The sequence below is a fragment of the Gymnogyps californianus genome, chromosome 4 (assembly GCF_018139145.2).
Source record: "Gymnogyps californianus isolate 813 chromosome 4, ASM1813914v2, whole genome shotgun sequence".
Lineage (NCBI taxonomy): Eukaryota > Metazoa > Chordata > Aves > Accipitriformes > Cathartidae > Gymnogyps > Gymnogyps californianus.
The window spans coordinates 13,134,029-13,153,456 of record NC_059474.1 but is presented as its reverse complement, the minus strand read 5'-3'; the positions used below and the strand labels follow the sequence as shown (position 1 = coordinate 13,153,456).

Here is a 19,428-nt window from a genome sequence, read left to right as displayed (position 1 = left end):
CAGTAGCTCAGATGTCTAATAAAAAATGTCTTTCAGTAGGAAATGTTTGAAGGGAGCAAATGCTGTATCCATTCTTAGCAGTAATGATTCCTACTGTTGTTTCATTGCTTATTCTAGGGGGCCCAGTCTCTGTTCTTAGGGCTTGATGCATTTAATTCCATGCTAGAATTAATGAAAGTTAATTGCCTTGCGAATTTCCTGCAAATTGCGCTTCCTTCCAAATTATGAAGAGATCAATGTCAAATACCTTATTTGATGTGACAGCTTTTTTGATGCGAGTAAATCTTTTCCTACAGAAAGTAACGTTCTGATAAATAGTTCTGACTATTTCTTCTGACAGTTAATTTTCTGCATAGTTGCAGATTTAATACACATGGGTTATTCAGGTTAGGTCTGAATCATGACAGAATAATAGCTTTTGTGAATAAAAACAGATCAAAAAAATAGGCATTGTTACTTATCTTTAACCAGGACTAGTTTCTGACTGAGTGTTTGTCTGCTACTTGGTGACCAGGAAAGGACTCAGTTGAATTGCTTCCTATTACACTGTTCTTTTTAAATGGAAAAGCTGTTGCTGTTTCCTGTGCGTGTGTGTGTGTATAGACAAAAAGTCTTAATTCTGCTGTAAAGGTATTCTGTAGCTAGACATTTTTATATGGCATGTGACTGTACAAAAATGTTGAAAGAGTATATAAAGTCTGCAACGCATGATCAGCCAATAACCCAAAGAAGAGGCTTGTATCGTGCTATTCTTATACATTCATGTATGTATGTATGTAAAATACATATGTGAACAGTAGTGGTTTTTTTCATCCCAGACTCTACCTCTTATTTGCTTATTTTTATACTTCTAATTTAGCTTTTTGGAGAACAGAATTTAAGCGATTTCCACTTGTTGTAAAAACATTGCAATGAGATGTAAAAATAGAAAAAAGTGAAGTTCTAAGGTTCCTGAACGTGCAATTTATTTGTCACCTGAATTTGTGCAAATTGTTTAGTTTTGTCTTGCTGCTTGTAAAATGAATATATTTTCCTAAAGTGCGCTGATTCACAGAGAAGCCGGATACTTGATGACACATCATTCAAATAATCTTACATAGTAAAAAGCAGATACTGCAGAAAACCTTTGATTATTAGAATTTGCTGTGAAAATATATTAATTCATATTCTATACCTATATGTATGTGTGTGTCTGTATGTCTGTTCCATTGTATTTTTTAATGTAAACCCGAATTTCCTAAATAAAAAATTGGAGGGAGTAGGGGGGAGCCTTAAACACAAGAGAAACTACTGTTCGATTCAGCATACTTGAAAAGAAATTCTGTTAAAAGAGGTGGAAAGGTTTTATTTAAATTTGAGGCTTTGCTGACCTCTGCTGGAGGAAGAATGATTTGCAGTTTTACGGAGGTCTTTTATGCAGTGCGTCTGTGGAGAAATGTTCCCTCTCTAAATTCTGAAGGAAAAAAATCACTGTAACTCTTTTCCCTTATATACTGTAACATGATTCCAGGAAACTTACTTCTCTTCACTTGCTGTTACGACATTGTTAGTGGCAATGAAAACTGCTGTGCCTTGTAGCTAAGTGTTGGATCGAGGAGGGAGTAGGGAGCATCTTCGTGTTCCTGGCTGCAAGGCTGTCAGCATCTTGATGAAGGAAGAAATGCACTCTTGGCAGTTAATGAAAATACAGTTTTAGCAACTGGGAGGAGGTTGTTGCTCCTGCTGTTACCTTGACTCTTTGGGCATCACATCCGTTCAAGCATGCTGAGCCACCATCTTATCACAGCTGTCTACACATTCTCGCTGGACATCTTGCCAGTTGCTCTCAACTCACTCGAGTTTAAACTGATCTTTCCTCCGAAACTCATGCTATTATTACTTTGCCAGTCAATCAAGCCTGGAACACAGAGTTAATTTTACACATCTTCATCTGATCCAGAAAGTTCCCTTTGTAGTATGTCTTAAGGTTCAGCTTTTTGTGTTCTCGCAGCTAAAACTGCATCAATCCTTAACTCTGAAGTGATGATTAAGTATGCCTTTGATTATATCTGTGGCCAGTGCATGTCCATCATAAAACCATGTATATTGTTTCTTCTGGTGTGATCCAAGAAAATTGACATTGGAGACCCACATTGACAGCAAGATACCTTAATGGTTGTACAATTTATATTGTTTCATGTATTGGTGTGCTGCAACTAACAGAAGTACTTTTGAAATAAAAAAAGGAATATTCAGTTATAAATATTTGAGAAGCCTTAAACTTACTGATGATCAGTCTGTGTACTTCTGTGAGTATCTAAGACATTTTTCATGTCCAGTAACTGAAAATTTTATTGTGTTTTTCAGGATATTCACATTGTACAGCAAATCTTTGCCACTAGACTTGGCATGTCGTGTCTGGGATGTGTTCTGCCGTGATGGAGAAGAGTTCTTATTCCGTACAGCCCTAGGAATATTAAAACTTTTTGAAGATATTTTGACCAAAATGGACTTCATTCATATAGCCCAGTTTTTAACAAAGCTACCAGAGGACTTGCCTTCGGAAGAATTCTTCACATCTATTGCTGCCATTCAGATGCAAAGTAGAAACAAAAAGTGGGCTCAGGTAAAGAGGATGTTAATCTTTGATAACAGATGATTGTACTGTACTCATGAAAATGGGGTTTGGCAACACCTGGAAGAATGTTTTAGCAGAGCTAGTGTTTCATTTTACAGGTAGGTAGGACTATGTGGCTCACTCCATGCTTTTAGTATACATTCAGGTGAGTGGATTCCCTGAGCTTACTCTCCTCTGGAAAGGGAGAGCTCAGTCAACATTCAAGCTTGAAATGTTGAGTGGAGTTGAAGAAGTAAAGTATCATACAACTTTTTATTAATTACAAAGACTGCTGGCAACATTACAACTTGATATTTAAAAGCAGAAATTCACTCTTTGGGAGAAGATGACGATTTATCAGGACACATTATCATACAGTCATCATCTTAATATTCTTGAGGATCTATTTTGCCTAATTTTGGGCTATACAGAAGTGATATTGACTTGACTTCTTTATTGGAATTTAGCACTGAAACCTTTATTTCAGAAACTGTGTCTCATCACTGTTATTTTCAACTAAATTCCAGTTTAAAGAAAAAAGATGGAAGTGCATCTTCTGAATGTGGAAATCATTGAGTGGCTGTAAGCCATTCATGCCGGAGAGTTAGGTCAAATGTTCTCCATAGCATTTGGAATGGAAACTTCCCCCCCCCCTTCTTTCCCTTCTTCAAAGCAGTAATACAGCCTGCTTCATGAGTCATGCTGTAACAGAGCTCTGCCCATTTTATCCAAATTCTTTTTTGCAGTGAAGCTGAAAGGTGATGTTAAACATAGTGGTTATGGTAGTTCAGCTGCAAATGGAAGTTTATGGCTCTTTCCTGGAGTAATAGTCTGCCTGTAGATGCTGGGGACTGCCAGCTTGCTATTTGCGATGAGAATTTCTGACCTTCACAGTAGAAGTAGATTATAGCCTTCTGAGCCTTATCTTGTGTATAAGGGGGAACACAACCTGTGCTGCCCAGCTAAGAGGAGCACACTGCCAGCATTTCCTCCCTGACACTGCTTTCCTCACAGCTTAGTTTGCATTTCCCTTCTGGTCTTGGTCGTAACTTGCTAGTACAGATCCAGCTTTGTTTCTATCCTCAAGAACATTTTTCAGCCAGTAATGTATCTACAAGTAAACTCCCAGCCTTGTTCCTTGTTTAGATGGCTCACTTTCTTTGAACATGCCATGTGTGGATGAGGATCGCATACCAAATAAATGCTCGGCCTACTGCTGCTTCCCTTGCAAAGAAGGAGAGATAGGGGTCCTATTCTGCCAAGTACCCTGAGTAACAGGCTTTCTTAGCCAGTGGTTTTCAGTCTGACACACATGTGAAGGTTTAGTGGTAATTATCACAACAGGAGGAGGACTTCAAAGTAGCCTAGCCCAAGCAGTCTTCCTCAGTCTCCTCCTCAGCTTCATTCTGACTGCGCTGGAATTTGCCAGATTGTTTTCGCTTGTTGTGGCAAACTGAAGAAAAAATGTTGCTGAACTGCGGTGCAAATAGATCTCAAACAGAGTTAGCATGCTGTGGGGTTGGTGTTGGCTGACCTCTTACCTATCTTGACTTGTGCACCAACCGGCTTTCTTCACCACATAGTTCCATTGCTGAGTAAGTTTCCATCAGGAAAACCTGTACACTCTCTGGCCTGCCATCCTTTTCCAAGCCAGAAGTGGGTAGGGGCTATGAGTTTGCTCACGTCATGCACTTACTGGGACTGCTGAGCTGCTGAGCTACAACTATTGGAACCAAGCTAGAAACGTTAACAAAACAAAGAGGGTATGGAATTTTGTTTTCTATTACTAAGATGCTGCCTGTCATGGCTTCTTATCTCTCTTCAGTCTTTAAAGTTCACCAGGAAGAGTTTGGACTCAGAAACCTGAACTTTGCTTTTCTAGGACAGACAGGCTTTTGGTAGTGTGTGACTTGGTTGCACAGGTGGACTCACAGCAGTGCTGGGTATGAGTTCCACACAGTATGCTTGAGAAGTCTGTCTGCGGTTGGGATGCTTCCTAGCTAGATAATTTTCTGATGGTGACTATTGCTGTAGAAGTCAGATGCTTTGCTGTATTATCCATATATTTTCTGTAGGGAAATACCTCTTCAAATTAGCAAAATTAATGTCAAGAGTGATGATGGATGCACCACTTTCAAGATAAACTCTTAGGTGAACTGACTGACCGGGCATCCTAGTTCCCAGAGGATGCAGAATGCTCTTGAGCTTAGAAAAGTGGGCTTTGTGTTCTCATCTCTGGCATCATCTCATTTGGTTACAGTAACCATACTGCATAAGCAAGCAGCAGAGCTTGAGGTACTACTTCTTTGTAGGAGTATATTTGACTGTAGAACTCAGAAGTCAAATTCAGCTGCACATCTCAGCAGTGGGTGTACTTGGCACTCGGAAGAACACCCGCCTACTGAACCTTTCACCTTGCTGTACTATGGTAATTATGGTCTTGTTACCTTCTGAGTCACATTCTGACCTGATGCTGTCTGGAGATGATGTATGTAGGACCTCATCTAAAACGTTACGGGCTGCTTATAAAGCTGATTCCCACAGTCCTGGTTCCCTCATTGGACAGGCTGGTGTATGTTTTCCATCTCTTTCCATTTTCCCTTGGTCACCGACAATGTGATCAGGAAACTAAAGACTGAAGGGAGTCCTGGTAAATCATGGACACAGCACTTGTAGTAACAAGGACTCTGATTATCAACAGAAAACCTGCAAGCTCTGTTTTTATTCTGGAATTGCCTACAAAGAACTCCAGGGCCTTGTGCCAATACAGCCTTAGCCTGAAATGTGAGTGGATGTTGTTACACCTACCGCTTTGTCATCAACAGCAGAGGAATAGAGATGGTAGAACAGACTAGACTGTTGGCTCAGCATTTCTGTAATCTGTATGCTTCAGATCTTAGCTCCATAAAGTTTTCCAAATAACTAAAGAATCTGAGCTCTGTTAGTTGGGTTAAGGTTTATGCTTTTCTGTTGTTCTAGATCAGTATTTTGGTGTCATTCTCGTGTTCCTTAAAAAGGGTAACTTTTTTCCGCCAAGGACATTGTTACTATGGCACTTGAAACTCCCATAAGCCCATTTGATTGAGTAGCTATGGATTTATTCTGAATCTCTATGAAGAGGACCTCACTGAAATCTCTCTCCAATTCTGGAAACTGCTGAACAGCCAGCCAGCTCTGGCTCTGTTCAGACCCATGTTGAACTCTTTTGTTGCAACAGCTATGGGTGCTTTTGCATTGAAGTATAGGTGGTGGTGTGTGATTGCCCTGTGAGTGATTTAGCCCCACCTCCCGTTAATTCTGACGGTGCAGAGGTTGGTTTGAAGTCAGTCAGAGGGAGAAAAGAAGGTTCCTTACTTGTAACTGCAATTCTTTGAGATGAAATGTCCCTTAGTACATTCAATTCCAGGGTGATTCTTGAGGATGCTGCTGGACTTCTTCAGCAGAGACTAATTATAGGGCGGGGAGCGCGTTAAGCAGCATGAGAAACTGGCTATTACTGTGCCCTCTGCACAAGGGCTAACAAAACAAAATTGTGCCTCGGATATTAGGAAATAAAAATTTTCAGTGTGGATGCAAATGCAGATTTTTTGCTTCAGAAAAAGATGCAAGCGCATCTGGAGACAGTGATGTGCTCTAGACAAGCACCAATCAGTGCTAAGGTAATTCCATCCTGAACTCTTAGATAACGTCATATTGCTCAGGCTGCTCACTTGCTGTGTTTTTAGACATTCCATTTATCTTGAGAATTACAGCTTCCCCTCAGGCAGCGTCCTTTAATAGTGCCAGACTTGTGTAATCTGGGTAAGAATTTCATCTCCGTGCTTGAAAAGTGTGTGTCGGGGGGAGACTGAGTTTAAACGCTTTGTTAAATCCATTTGTATCTACCATGCCACAAGGACTTATGGGAGAGGTCTCTGTCAGTGGAGAGGTTCTCTAAATTTGATTACATTTAATAGTTAAAATAGTATTGCTCAGAGATAATTAAATTGGAAACTCTTCAGACAATGATTTATTGAGTCACTTTTTAAATCTAATACTTTTTTCTCTCTCATTCCTTGAAATGTCTAGATACTGGCTGCTCTGCAGAAAGATAACCGGGAAATGGAAAAAGGAAGTCCTTCACTCAAACGTTAAAATTATGGTTGCCTCCAGTGACTTGCGGGAAAAGAGCTAAAGTGGCGAAAGTATTGAGTACTGTTTGACATGTATGAGCCTGCAAATCAAAGTGTTATTTCAGAGTTTTGTTTAGTAGTAGGATAGCCTTAAAGGGGAGAGAGGAAAAAGAGAAGGAGGGGGGAAAAAAAAGGAAGGAAATCAGGGCATAAAACCCTTATAAATTAAACCTAGGCTTAGCCTTAAACTTCTAGTGGAATGAGCATTTGCTGTGGACAGCGTTACACATTCTGTACTTCTGATGAGGGCAGTGAAACTAAACAATATTAAGAGGTTTTTCTAAGGTGGTTTTTTTCTTTGATGTTTTAAAAGACTGGGCATTCAGCAATGTTGGTTGCTTTGAAAGCTATTCCCCAGTTTCATTCTTAGGCAGGATATATTTCCCATACCTATAACAGTAGCTGGATCTGGATTGTAAATAACTGGTGCTGGAATTCATAGTTAAATTATGTAAGGACCATTTCTTTAGAAATGCTTCTTGTTTTATAGGCTGTGGGTCCCATTTACCAAAGAAATCATGTAGACATCGAACTACATTCCATTCTTTAATAAGAAAAAGTTAAGTAGAAAGCAAACTTGGAAGAGAAGTCATGCTAGCAGTGCAAAACCAATTATTCTTCAAGATGCGCTGGAAATCATATGTTTCCAATCTGGATGCATATGGAAGAAGTTCCATTAATCAGACTAGATTCCAAACTCACCGGGGGGTTTCTAGTATTAAGCTGGCATCATTTCCCAATTGTACTCTCCTTCCTCTGTTTAAAGCCAGGGTCACATACTACTAAATGTATGTTTCCATGTCTCCCTCTTCTGGGGCAGTGCCATTTTGGGGTGTTCTTGCCTACCAGCTACTTATTCCTGTGCCGTCTCCCCGGTCATGCTGATAAAACTGTGGGCTGAGCAGATAAACTGAGAAATGGTTAAATGCAATTTTTATAGTTACTTTAAACCCAGCTCTGCTCACTGGCAAAACTGAGGAGGAAGGGTGTAGGGGAGAAGATATGTAAGCCAACATTGCTGCTGAAAAGAAAAGGTTCTGTGGGAGCTCCTGAAGCTGCTGCTGCCATAGTGGGAGAGCGTTATGTGGAGCTGATCTGTATGTAGTGACAAGTGAAAGAAGTTTATTGGGGAATGTGCCAGACAAATACTATCAGGACAAGTACAAGCTGTCACTTCCTAGTGTTTTATCCAGCTTCTAATACATGGGAGCAAGTTACAGAGGCAGCAAACTGCAGTTGCATAATTCTGTTATACAGCTTAGATCCCCTCTGCATTCAGATGAATGTTGAACTGTAAATCATGAGTGCCTCTGATTTACAAGAATGTTTATTGCATAGTGTATAGTGTAAAATCTATTTTATAAATACTGACTATCATTGAAAAGGGAAACTAACTGAAGCAATATTTCTGTTAACTGTAAACAGACGTTACTAAGTCCTCTAGCTATACGGTCAGCGGTTTCCCAATGCTTTCCAGTCTTTTATGCTGATTATTTTGGCATTGTCTGAATAAAAAAAAAAAGAGAATAATAGTTGCACACTGCTCGACTCAACATATAATGTAAAGGACTGTGGGACATAATCAAAATACTGTCCTTTAGTACAAACATTGTTTCTGCGAGGGATAGTTTGATTGTAATATTGGAAAGAGTGAGAGCAAGATTCCCTGGTAAGTGAGGACTCCCAGTCACTTTGGAAGATGTGTAATGCAGATGCAGCTTGCAAGTCTGATACCTCATTGGCCTCTTTTCCTGTCCGCTTTGTGTACCTGGCGTAATGGATGTGTTTCTTTGTTGGCCATCTTAATTCCTCCGTAAGACGACTTCTAGGTCATCACTTACTGAAAACAGACATCAAGATGTTGATATGAAACACGTGTTATTTCTCCCAGAATTTGTATAGCTTTGGTCCTTCAATGACTGGTACTGGTATGCTACATTGCTTTGAAGTGCAATAGAAAGCTGGAAGGTCAGTAAGTGTTTTTTAATATTACTTTTTCTGTTACTACAATAAATATGCCTTTCCATGAAGGATATGAGAGGCCTACCATCTGAAACATTTGCACTATGCTTTTAAATGGTTTGTTAAACACAGAGACAACTGTTTCCTCAGTATACATTTTTAGGTGATTCGGTAACTGGCTTTGTGATTTAAGTCTTCATTGCAACTAGATTCGTCTTTCCTTTTAAACCAAGTCTACCAAGTGTGGCTCATTTGTCTGGTTAAAATGCATTCTTTAGCTACTAGGTATTTTTGCAGGCATCGACAGCCTGTTCTCCTTTTTCTCTTCTCAATAAGATGTTGAATGTAACAGTGAAAATGGGCATAGTTGTGGGGAAAAAGGCCTGCTGCAACACTTGTGCACTGTTTGTTACTTGCAAATGTAATTATTTTGTTCTGTGATTTGATCTTTCTGTTCTTAGAAGATGTATATTTTTTCTAAATGATTTCTTTGTGTATATAAGGTATGTTCTTTAACGAAGAAAAGCAATGCAATAAGGAGCTTTGCACAGTTTGTTTTCAAACAAGATACATTTGAAAAAAAAAAAAAATCACCTACCTAAAGATGCAATTGTTTCAACTTCTCAGTAACTTGATTTGAAGGCAATGCTTGAATTTTGATAAAAACAGAGATGAGTAGTAAGGGCATAGAATTACTTGCCACTGAGCTTTTTCAGTTTCTTGCAGCATACCAAATCTCTTAATTAGCTATTAAGGAAGATTTCTGTAATAAATTCAGGGATTGCATAACAAAATTTGACAATTTTATTGTTCAGGTGCTTGAGAGTGTCTGTAACAAGATGCATGAGATTTTCTTTCATTGAGCAAGTGTCCCCATCAAGCAAACTTTCTTTTCTTCATGGGTTTAAGGAAAAATAAAAATGCTGCAACACATCAGAAGTCAGCAGCTACCACTGTATGTGCAGCAGATTAGAGGAACTAGAAAACTTCAACCAGGTTTGGAATTCTGTATGACCTGCACTTTATAATAAAGCCGTTTTGCAACTTCAATCAGCAATCAATCATTAACGTTATTTCATTTAGTAAAGAATTTCATTTGAAAAAAAAAAAGGTACCTTGTAACAGCTTGTTTTTGAATGTTTTAAAAACTAGAATGACATATAGAGAACTGTTGATACATCCCCTGTACATCATGTTTAAATTGGTTTTATGTAGTTATCAAGTTTGTTTTGTTTAGATATGTGTATCAAACTGGAACTTTTTTCAACTGTAAATATATGGTTTTGTTAAATAAAGTAATGTAAAGTTATCTTAATCACCTATTGTCAGTGTAATTCAGAAATTAAAAATTCAAGTACCTGTCTTGTTTCTTCACAGGCTTCTTTAGCAGTTTTTGTCTGTCCAAAATCAGGACTTTGGGACATTTAAGTATTGCAGGTGGAAGATTTTTTGGTGATGCTTTCCAAGGTCTCATGTTAAAATACCTGTTACATGTGACATTCAGGAGATTTGATACTTATGGTGCCCATGGTTTAATCCATTTCATATGCCTTTTGCTGGACTAGGTCTGAGATCTGATAAATTTATTATGAAAAATAGATGTAAATACATCTTTGTGAGATGCGCAGAACTCAGAAATCCTTGAATACCTTATCCTTTCTTTCTTTTAAAAGAAGAAAGCTTGGTTTATTGCAGGTTTTGTAATCACAAGGCATTTTTGTGCTCAACTTAAGGCAGTATTGTTTTAATTCTGACATAGGCATAACTTCAGAGATTAAAGTGGAGAAGCTTCCTGTTGCTTACTTCACTGGAAAGAGGTTAAAGCACCAAATAAGAAATAAATAAAAGCAGGGGAGAGGAGACCGTACCTGTGCAACAAGACTACGTGGGGAACGCAGTCAGAGTTGGCTGCCGTGATTCTAGTTTCTCCGGTAAACGTGTCTCTCATTTCCTTGTACTGAAGTATCTTACTGTTTGATTTGCTGGATTACAACATAAAATCAGAATTGCTTTATATAAGCCTATACCAATTTGATACCGATAGAGCTTTATATTCTATACATTACAGGAGTTGCATAAAATTGTTGAAAACAATTTACTTCTCCTTACCTGTTTTTCCAGTACTAATTCCAGTCTGAAAAGAAGTGAAATACTTTCCTGCCTGCCAGCACATGAGATTAGGAAATAAAAAGACATTTGTCTTTACTATTTTCTGGCAGAATGTCTTCCTGTCGGAGAAAAACGGAGGCATCCTTAATCTTCATCCTCAGGGTGCTTTGGAAGGCCGGGGTAGCAGTGGGTTGTCTCAACAACTTGGTGCTAAGAAAAAAAAGTCCTGGAGACTGTGAAGTTTAAGCAAATGTCTTAGTAGTATTTGTTTCAGTAGAAATAATTCAGCTCAGGGAATATACTATCAATCTCATATGCACCCTAAATTCTTGCCTTTTCCAGATGTCAAACACGCAGCAATGAAAAGCATTTAAGATTCTTCTGCTTCTTCTCCCTTTAACTGTCTACATTTGTTGCTTAATGGTGTTTAAGCAGTTAAAGGAAGTCTTATATGTCAACTGTAAGGGCCTTAGAAGAATCTAACCAAACTGCTCCTGCATGATTGCAGTAAGAGTAAGAAATTACTGATCTCTTCTCATTTCACTATGACAAAAGAACAAGATTTAAACCTTCAGCAGTGTAATAACCACTTTAATTATGTTTTGTCTTTTAAATACACAGGCAATTCAGAAAACCTAGTTCAGAGATTATTTAAAAGAGAAAGGTGTAAGCCATTCCTAGAAATGTCTTTATGTAAGTTTATCTACTTTTTATCCCCGTATAAGTGCATTCAGTGACATGTGTACTTTGCTTAAATGCATATGCAACTTACCTTGGACCTAGAACCGGCAGCTCAAATACAGCTCAGCCATACTGGTCCTACGGGGTGTAATTCCAACCTGTGGTGGAAAACCAGACGACTCCATTCCTACTCTTACCCGCTGGGATGTGCCTTCTTTCCTGCAAAATTCACAGCCATTGAATGCTTAAATCTGGGCCTTTAATACCCACCTCTGACTACCAAAAATGGGACTAAAGATTGCTGGTAGTGGTATTAGAAGCAAAGTAGTGGTATTACACACAGAAATTAACAATTAACTAGGTAGGACTGATTCAATAATTGGGCACATGCGCTAATGATAGCCTGTAAGGAGCCTACCAAAGTTGCAATTCCTTCAGTGATGAGAACATAGTATGTCAGAGCGCCAACATTTTACTGGCCTAAGATGTTTCTATATTCTTGACATCCATCCCATGCCTTAAATAAAAAACAGTGCTACAATAGCAGCAGCAAGAGCTGCGGGATATAGATCAGTCTCATAGTCGCTGTTTGCCATGGGGGAATTGGGAGTTTCAAGAACATATTATTTTGAAAGGGGAAGCTGCTTCCTGTAACTAAAGCTTTGTGAGCTGTACAGTCATAAATGTGTAAGTGTTTGTTGCTCCCTCCCCTTTTTCTTCAGTCTTTTTTTCTGGAATTCTGATACACTACAGTTGAGGAGTGCAGAGGGGACTGAAACAGTGATGGGCTTACACTGCTCTCTGCTTCTTCACACACCATGAATGAGGAGGACAAGGCTGAGTACCCCCTAAAACTGTAAAAGCTGAATGACCAAAAAAATCCAAAACTCTAGTTTTGAATTACAAGATCTGTGTATATATTTTTACTATGAAAGTAGTAGTCCTTAAAGTAATAAACCTTTCTTCAAGTATATTTACAGAATGGGGGAATGATTTAGTGCTTCTGTAGTGTATGGGCTGTATGCAAGTCATGTCAGGTATTGACAGTAAGCTTCTCTCCAGTTCTTAGCCACATCCATGAAGATGACCCCTTGCGATGTGCCCAGAAGGCAGGTGTATTTATTGTACAGATGAAGTCAATACTGAATTATAAAATCCATACAGAGGGTGGCAGGAGCAGGATTTGAGTTAGGGTATGGTGAGTGCTCTGCTTAAACAGTATTGCCATGGCCTTAAAGGACTGAATGTGAAGATGGTTTTCTATTAGTGTAGACTTTTGACTGAAGCTTTTTTTGTTTATTTAAGATAGGCACATGTATATGGTTTCATTCAAAATTAGTAACTACTGTAATCTGTTCATTGACTGCATAATACTGACACGTCGCTTAGAAAAGGCTTTTTCAGGAGCATGGTGTAATGCATTCCCCAAGACTTGCCAAAAGAAAAAACCATGTTAAAAACTTGAATTATAGAAAACTCCTTTATTTCTTTTCCATGCTTTCTTTTCTACAGTCATCCTCAGCAAGGAAAGAGGAATTAGCTTCCTTGATTTTTTTCTGAATTCCCTTACAAGCAAGGATCAGACCAGCATGGTGATGTTTCAGTGTTTCCAATCGCTGACTTAGTAGCTCTACAGTATCCACCTTTTCCTCAAAGTCCCGAAGCAGTATCTCATTTCCAAGCAACCCACACTTCTGCTGCAATTTCAAATTGTTTCTCCGCAGTCTGTCTCTGGCCTGTTTTGTTTTGGTCAGAATGTCTCTCTTCTGTGACAAGACGGCCTCAATGTCCATCAGTTGAGCCTTTCTGCCTTGATTTTCAGCTTCCACGAACTGTAGTTTTTCCCTGAACTGGCTGAGAATATGTACTGTGTTCGATACCTTCTTTCTGAGCTTCAGGATTTCATCACTGAGGCCGTCAATCTTTTCGCTGTGTTTCTGATTTTCTTTCTTCATGTGCTCAAAGTCCATAAAACGTTGACCCTCTACCAGTTCTCCCTGAGCTTTCAAGATGGTTTCAAGGTTTTGGATTTCATGCTTCAGCTTGATGTTTTCCACACGGGCCTAGAGGAGCAGAAATAAGAGAGTAATTCTTACATTTCTTTATCCCCTGCCTTGCCAGGGAAGAAGCGCTTCCGTTTAAAGTAAGTCGTGACAATAATAAAGCTGCAAGGGGAGAACAGCATCGCACATCTTCTGTTGTTTAATACCGAGCGGTAGGTGTTAGGGGAAGAAAGTACCCTATCTGTAAGAAGAGGAAAACGAAATTTTCAGAAATCTTTTCGACAAGAGAAGATAGACAGAGATGAGAGAGAGAAGACGGCAGCCACCGCTCGAACAGGGGCCTGAGCCTCACCTGGCGCACTTGCTGTTCTTTGTCCCGTTCCCTGGCCTGGATGCGGTCCACCGCCTTCGCCGCCGCCTCCCTGCCGCCCGGCCGCCGGCCCAGGCTGAAGACGGCCACCGCCTTCTTGCGGGCCTGGAAGGCGGCCCACTCGGCCTGGGCCCGGGCCTGCCGCTCCTCGCCGCCCCGCCGGCGGGCCGCCACCCGCTCCCGGCAGGCAGCGGCCTCCCGCTCCCGCTGCTCCCGCAGCTCCCGCAGCCGCAGCAGGCGCTGGGCATACAGCTGCGGCCCGCCCGCCCCCGGCTCTGCCCGCGGCCGCCTCTCGCCCCGCCGCAGCCGCAGCAGCTCGCCCAGCCGCAGCTGCAGGCGGGCGCTGGCCTGCCGCAGCCGCTCCCGCTCGCCCGCCAGCCCGCAGTGCTGCTCCAGCAGCGCCGCCCGCTCCCGCCGCTCCTCCTCGCCCTCCTCCGCGGCGTCCCGCTCCTCGGGCGCCTCGCCCGCCGCCTCGCCGCTCCTCCGCTCGGCTCCGCCGGGGGCGGCCGGCGCCGGGGCCTCTTCAGCCCGCGCGGCGGGAGGCGCCTCGTCCGCGGCGCCGTCCCTGCCGCTCGCCTCTTCCGCCCCGGCACCGCCGGCTGCTGGCGCGGCCACCGAGGGCCCCGGGTCCGAGGGCCCCGGCGGTCCCGCCGCGACCTCCGGCCCTGACGGCTCCGAGGGCCCCGGCGGCCCCATCTCCTCCAGCCCCAGCTTCTCTGTCTCGCAGGGCTCCGGTTCCTCCGGCCCCGGCGGCTCCTCAGGCCTCGGCCCCGCCAGGACCTCCGGCCTCGGTTCCGCGGGCTCCCCGGGCCCGTCTAGCACCTCGGGCCCCGGCGACTGCCCCGGGGCACCCGGGCTCAGCTCCCCCCGCCCCGCCGGCCCCTCGGGGCGCTCCAGCTCCGGCCCTCCCGCCGCCGCCTCCATGGCCGGGCTGCTCCCCGCTTCCCCCGTTGCCCGGGAAACGGGACTCGGCCCCGCTCCGCCCCTCTCCCCGTGGCGCCGGCTCGGCCGCGCCTCCTCGCCTGGGACTACCACTCAGCGACGGGGTCGCTCGGGGTCGCCTCTTCGATTGGTCGCCGGAAAGGAAGACGGATCCCGGTCGGCCAATCCTAGCCGTTCATTCGGTTTAATACCCCCCGCGCCCAGGCGCATCGGCCCCATTGGCCGGGGCGCCGAGAGGAGGGCCAGGCCCTACGCGTCCATTGGCCGTCCGTCGCGGGGCTCCGCCCGTCGGGCGCGCTGCCATTGGCGATGCCGGTGCAGGGGCGTGCCGGCGCGTGCGCGCGGCCTGTCGGCGGGCGGGGTAAGATGGCGGAACTGGGGAAGAAGTACTGCGTGTACTGCCTGGCCGAGGTGAGCTCCCTGCGCTTCCGCTGCACCGAGTGCGCCGACATCGAGCTCTGCCCCGACTGCTTCTCGGCGGGCGCCGAGATCGGCCCGCACCGCCGATGGCACGGCTACCAGCTCGTCGACGGCGGCCGCTTCACCCTCTGGGGCGCCGAGGCCGAGGGCGGCTGGAGCAGCCGGGAGGAGCAGCTGCTGCTGGACGCCATCGAGCAGTTCGGCTTCGGCAACTGGGTAAGGGCCGCGGGCCGCGGGGCGGGCTGCCGGCGGCGGGGTCCGCGTCCCGCCTGACAGCGAGGGAGCGGCGCCCAGCGGGGGCAGCGCTGCCCCTCAGGCCGCGGGCGGGCCTGCCCTCCTGCGGCGGAGGCTCCCCCGTGCCGGCGGCGCGTCGTCCCCGCTCGGCGTGGCGGCCACGGGTGCGGGGCCGCCGCTGACCGGCCTGAGGGAAGCCACCGGCCTGGGCTGCGGGCAGCCCGCAGGCCTGGCAGCAGCGGGGGGGGCGTGCGCGATCCTGACAGGAGCCCCCGGTGTCACGTCCTGCTCTGCTGACCCCCCCCAGCGCGCTGCGGAGACGGCAGTCTCTCTGGCTGGCAGGTGCAGGCGGCTCCGTGCCGGGGTGGTGGCCTTGCGTGGGCTGCCTGCGGGAGAACTGCTGGTCAAAGGAACACTTCAGGCTTCTCGGACCTGTCGCTACCTTAAGTTGCAGCATGTGCTTTCCCCCCAGCCTGTTTGTGTTGCAGATCTTATACGCTCTTCTTCTTCGTGTTTGGTCTTTTCCTTCAGTATGTCACAGCTGTGAACTTGCTGCTTGCCTTCTGTGTCAGTATACAGTCAGGCTCGTTTTTAAAAAAAATCGCAGTAAAAAGCATCATTGTTTGATTCGTTAATTGATTATGTTTTGCTTCGTTAAACGTAAAGAGTTTTTCAAAATCTTAAACGTTTATGATGATTGTAGCTTGGTTTAGTTCTTAAATAACTAGAAAAGAGTAAATGCTATCTTTCTCACTGTCAACTCTATCTATCTTTATTTCTGTATTGTTCTAAAAGTACTTCAGCAACGTGATATAAATGAGCAAAGTCCAAACGATGTAGTGATCTCAGTGCTGGCTTGGGACTTAGAAAGCTTCCTGGTGATGGTAAGCTGACCTTTTGAGAGAGCAATGGATGCTCAGGAATCACCATGTGGATCCAGAGGCTCAATGGTGTTCCTGTACCTAGAGGATCTGACGCAGCTTGTCTCAGTGATGTTTCTGGTGCTGTTTTCATGGGTTACATGCCCCTGTGCACTGGTAAATACTTATCTGGACCTAACAATGCAGATCTGATGGAAACTTGGCTAATTTCAGGATTGCCAGAAAAGTTTAGGTATTGTGAGGTATTCCCTGCTTTTGAGGAGCAGGGAAGAAGAAGTCATGCTCTTACCCGAGTGCACGTTATGCTGGAGATGTAATAGGAATCATTTTATCACTCCTCATTGTTTTCCGTTTAGGAGGACATGGCTGCTCACGTGGGAGCATCCCGAACGCCTCAGGAGGTGATGGAACACTATGTGAGCATGTATATCCATGGCAACCTAGGAAAAGCTTGCATCCCTGACACTATTCCAAACAGAGTAACGGATCACACGTGTCCCAGCGGCGGCCCGCTTTCTCCTAGCTTGACCACGCCACTCCCACCGTTGGATATATCGGTGGCTGAACAGCAGCAGTTGGGATACATGCCGCTTCGGGATGACTACGAGATCGAATACGACCAGGACGCGGAGACTCTGATCAGTGGCCTTTCGGTGAACTATGACGATGATGATGTGGAAATAGAGTTAAAAAGAGCTCACGTAGACATGTACGTAAGGAAACTCAAGGAGAGGCAACGGCGGAAGAACATTGCACGAGACTATAACTTGGTACCGGCCTTTCTGGGGAAGGATAAAAAGGACAAGGAGAAAGCTCCCAAACGAAAGATCACAAAAGAAGAGAAGGAGTTGAGGCTGAAACTGAGGCCTCTGTACCAGTTCATGTCTTGTAAGGAGTTTGAAGACTTCTTTGAGAACATGCACAAGGAGAGGATACTTCGAGCAAAGATTCGGGAGCTGCAGCGGTATCGTCGAAATGGAATCACCAAAATGGAAGAGTCGGCAGAATACGAGGCAGCCAGGCATAAACGGGAAAAGAGGAAGGAGAACAAAAACATAGCTAGTTCCAAGAGAGGGAAGGAAGATGGCAAAGAAGGTGAATTTGCTGCCATTGAAAACCTGCCTGGCTTTGAACTCTTATCGGACAGGGAAAAGGTACTCTGCAGCTCTCTAAATTTGAGTCCTGCACGTTATGTGACTGTAAAAACTATAATCATTAAAGACCATCTCCAAAAAAGACAAGGAATTCCTTCAAAGAGTCGCCTTCCCAGTTACTTAGATAAGGTACTGAAGAAAAGGATTTTAAACTTTCTAACAGAAAGTGGTTGGATATCCAGGGATGCTTCATGAAACTCAGCTGATCTGAGAAAACACACCAGAGGCCCATTATAGCCTCCAGGACTCCGTTATTTTTTCCTTCCCTCCCCAAAGATACAGAAATTATGTCACTTAAAAACAAAAAAAAGCAAATACATAAACCCCCACAGTATTCATGATCCATGGTTCAAATAGACTTTTGCTTTGGATCATGGAAAATCCTTAATTGTGAAACTTCTGCATTGGATTTCACTGCTTTTGGTACATTATTAGAACAGCTTGCTTTCATGTGAACTTACTCAAGTCCAGTAGTCCCAGAGTAGTTACTTTACTCCTTACTATTGGACAAATGAATATCAGTGTAATCATTGCTTTTCTTTGAAGGTGGGAGATAGTTTCATTTGCTGGAAACTTTCTTCTCCCTTTGTTTTGTTTTTTTTGTGTAATGCTGGCAGCAAAGTGAAGCTTACAAAAGTCCTGAGCTCAGGAGCACGGTGAGCGGGGATTTTTGTGACCATTGCTAAGCTTTCAGAACATTCTCCTTAGTAACTACAGCCAAGGCGCTGGGAGAGCGGGGTGAGAGTTTCTGTTGAGAATACAGCAGGGATGAGCCGTGGCAGGGAGCGGAAGGAAAGAAATGCGGTAGGTGAGATGCCTTCAGGTACTTGTGCTGTGGAAAGGGTTCTTGAAGAGCTACCTTCACACCCAGCTGATCTGGACATAGCTTTGACTTCAGTTTTTGCTGAAATAGACCCCAGTGAAGCTTCGATGTTAACTAATTAGTAGCAAAGTTGCAGTAGTACATGGCAGCTGTGGTACTCTGTTCAGCACTGCTGTGAAGTGGCTGATTTGGGCCAGAAATGGGGTTTGGGAAAATAGGCAGCGAGTTGTCTTGCAGTGATTGGGAGCCTCAGGCAGCAAAATCACAATTTCTTCTTGTTGGGGGACCCTATTCCTCCTTCTTCGGTATCTGTAACTTCTGAGCTTGTATGGGCTGAGGAGGTGTAGCTGCCTCCTTCTGCATTTGATTGGGAGGGACAGGGAAAGGGAACGAGATTCTCAATGGAGAGTGATCACTGAGATTGGTTTTTAAAAACAAAACCGAGAAGTGATAGAGATTAGCTGTGCATTTTGACCTAATGTGCTCCTGAAGTAGAGAGCTGTAAATCAAGCCATTACAGGGTTCTAATTGCACATACCTTGAAATGTACCAGACTAAACGCATTCAAGTTGAAATTACTGACGTGGCAGGAGAACTGTGAATGCAGCCCACTGCAGTGAGAACAGTGCACCTTGAGAGGTAACTCGTAACTCGTCACAACTCTTAACGACTACAGTCTGAACTGGGTGCTTGTGACAGGCACCAGCTGGCGATGTAACACAGCATGTAACAGAAATGCCAGATCCACAGTACTGTTTCAGTAAGATCTACCAGTTAAGGGAAAGATGTTAAAGGAGGACTAGGAAAGGATTTTTATGCTCATTTCATCCTTAAATTCCCGTGCTGGTATTTAACCAAATGAATAAAAAATGATGGTTGCCACGTGGAAGACGGCACAGCGTTACTTGTGCCTAAGCGTCTCTACTGGTCATGTCCAGAGCAGGAAGGTGTGACCAGAGGCCTGCTGGGCAGGTCTTCTGGAGTGCAGGTGTGCCAAAATGTGGAACTTGACTGGCTTCAGAACAAGTGCAAGTGCTGGAAATGTCATCTTGGTTTGATGCTTTGGGCTGTAGTCAGTGAG

At 44.1% G+C, this 19,428-nt stretch overlaps 3 protein-coding genes across 5 annotated transcripts in view; 2 read left to right on the top strand and 1 right to left on the bottom strand.

The window, feature by feature from the left end:
- The window catches only part of TBC1D14 (TBC1 domain family member 14), a 76,913-nt gene extending 66,868 nt beyond the window's left edge, over positions 1 to 10,045 (top strand). For all 3 annotated transcript variants that reach the window (XM_050895598.1, XM_050895599.1, XM_050895600.1), the window contains 2 exons: positions 2,347 to 2,605; positions 6,665 to 10,045. In XM_050895598.1, the coding sequence (XP_050751555.1) occupies positions 2,347 to 2,605; positions 6,665 to 6,730 (325 nt within the window). In that variant the 3' untranslated portion in view covers positions 6,731 to 10,045. The remainder of the gene's footprint in view (positions 1 to 2,346; positions 2,606 to 6,664) is intronic.
- A 2,793-nt stretch (positions 10,046 to 12,838) lies between these two features.
- CCDC96 (coiled-coil domain containing 96) lies at positions 12,839 to 14,817 on the bottom strand. The gene is made up of 2 exons (XM_050895505.1): positions 13,876 to 14,817; positions 12,839 to 13,583 (listed from the first exon to the last, which is right to left on the bottom strand). The coding sequence occupies exons 1-2, from the start codon at positions 14,815 to 14,817 to the stop codon at positions 13,002 to 13,004; spliced, it is 1,524 nt and encodes a 507-aa protein (XP_050751462.1). The 3' UTR covers positions 12,839 to 13,001.
- Positions 14,818 to 15,201: 384 nt separating this feature from the next.
- On the top strand, positions 15,202 to 18,756 carry TADA2B (transcriptional adaptor 2B). Its single transcript, XM_050895507.1, has 2 exons — positions 15,202 to 15,471; positions 16,727 to 18,756. Exons 1-2 carry the CDS (start codon positions 15,202 to 15,204, stop codon positions 17,717 to 17,719), a joined length of 1,263 nt encoding a protein of 420 aa, XP_050751464.1. The 3' UTR covers positions 17,720 to 18,756.
- The last annotated feature ends 672 nt before the right edge of the window (positions 18,757 to 19,428 follow it).

What these genes read in the sequence shown, in the direction of transcription:
- CCDC96 (XM_050895505.1), bottom strand. Translation starts at nt 14,817, where the DNA reads ATGGAGGCGGCGGCGGGAGGGCCGGAGCTGGAGCGCCCCGAGGGGCCG. An exon ending in AAGAACAGCAAGTGCGCCAG is followed by an intron (nt 13,584 to 13,875) that starts GTGAGGCTCAGG and finishes CTGCTCCTCTAG; the next exon opens with GCCCGTGTGGAAAACATCAA.
- TADA2B (XM_050895507.1), top strand. Translation starts at nt 15,202, where the DNA reads ATGGCGGAACTGGGGAAGAAGTACTGCGTGTACTGCCTGGCCGAGGTG. An exon ending in AGTTCGGCTTCGGCAACTGG is followed by an intron (nt 15,472 to 16,726) that starts GTAAGGGCCGCG and finishes TTTTCCGTTTAG; the next exon opens with GAGGACATGGCTGCTCACGT.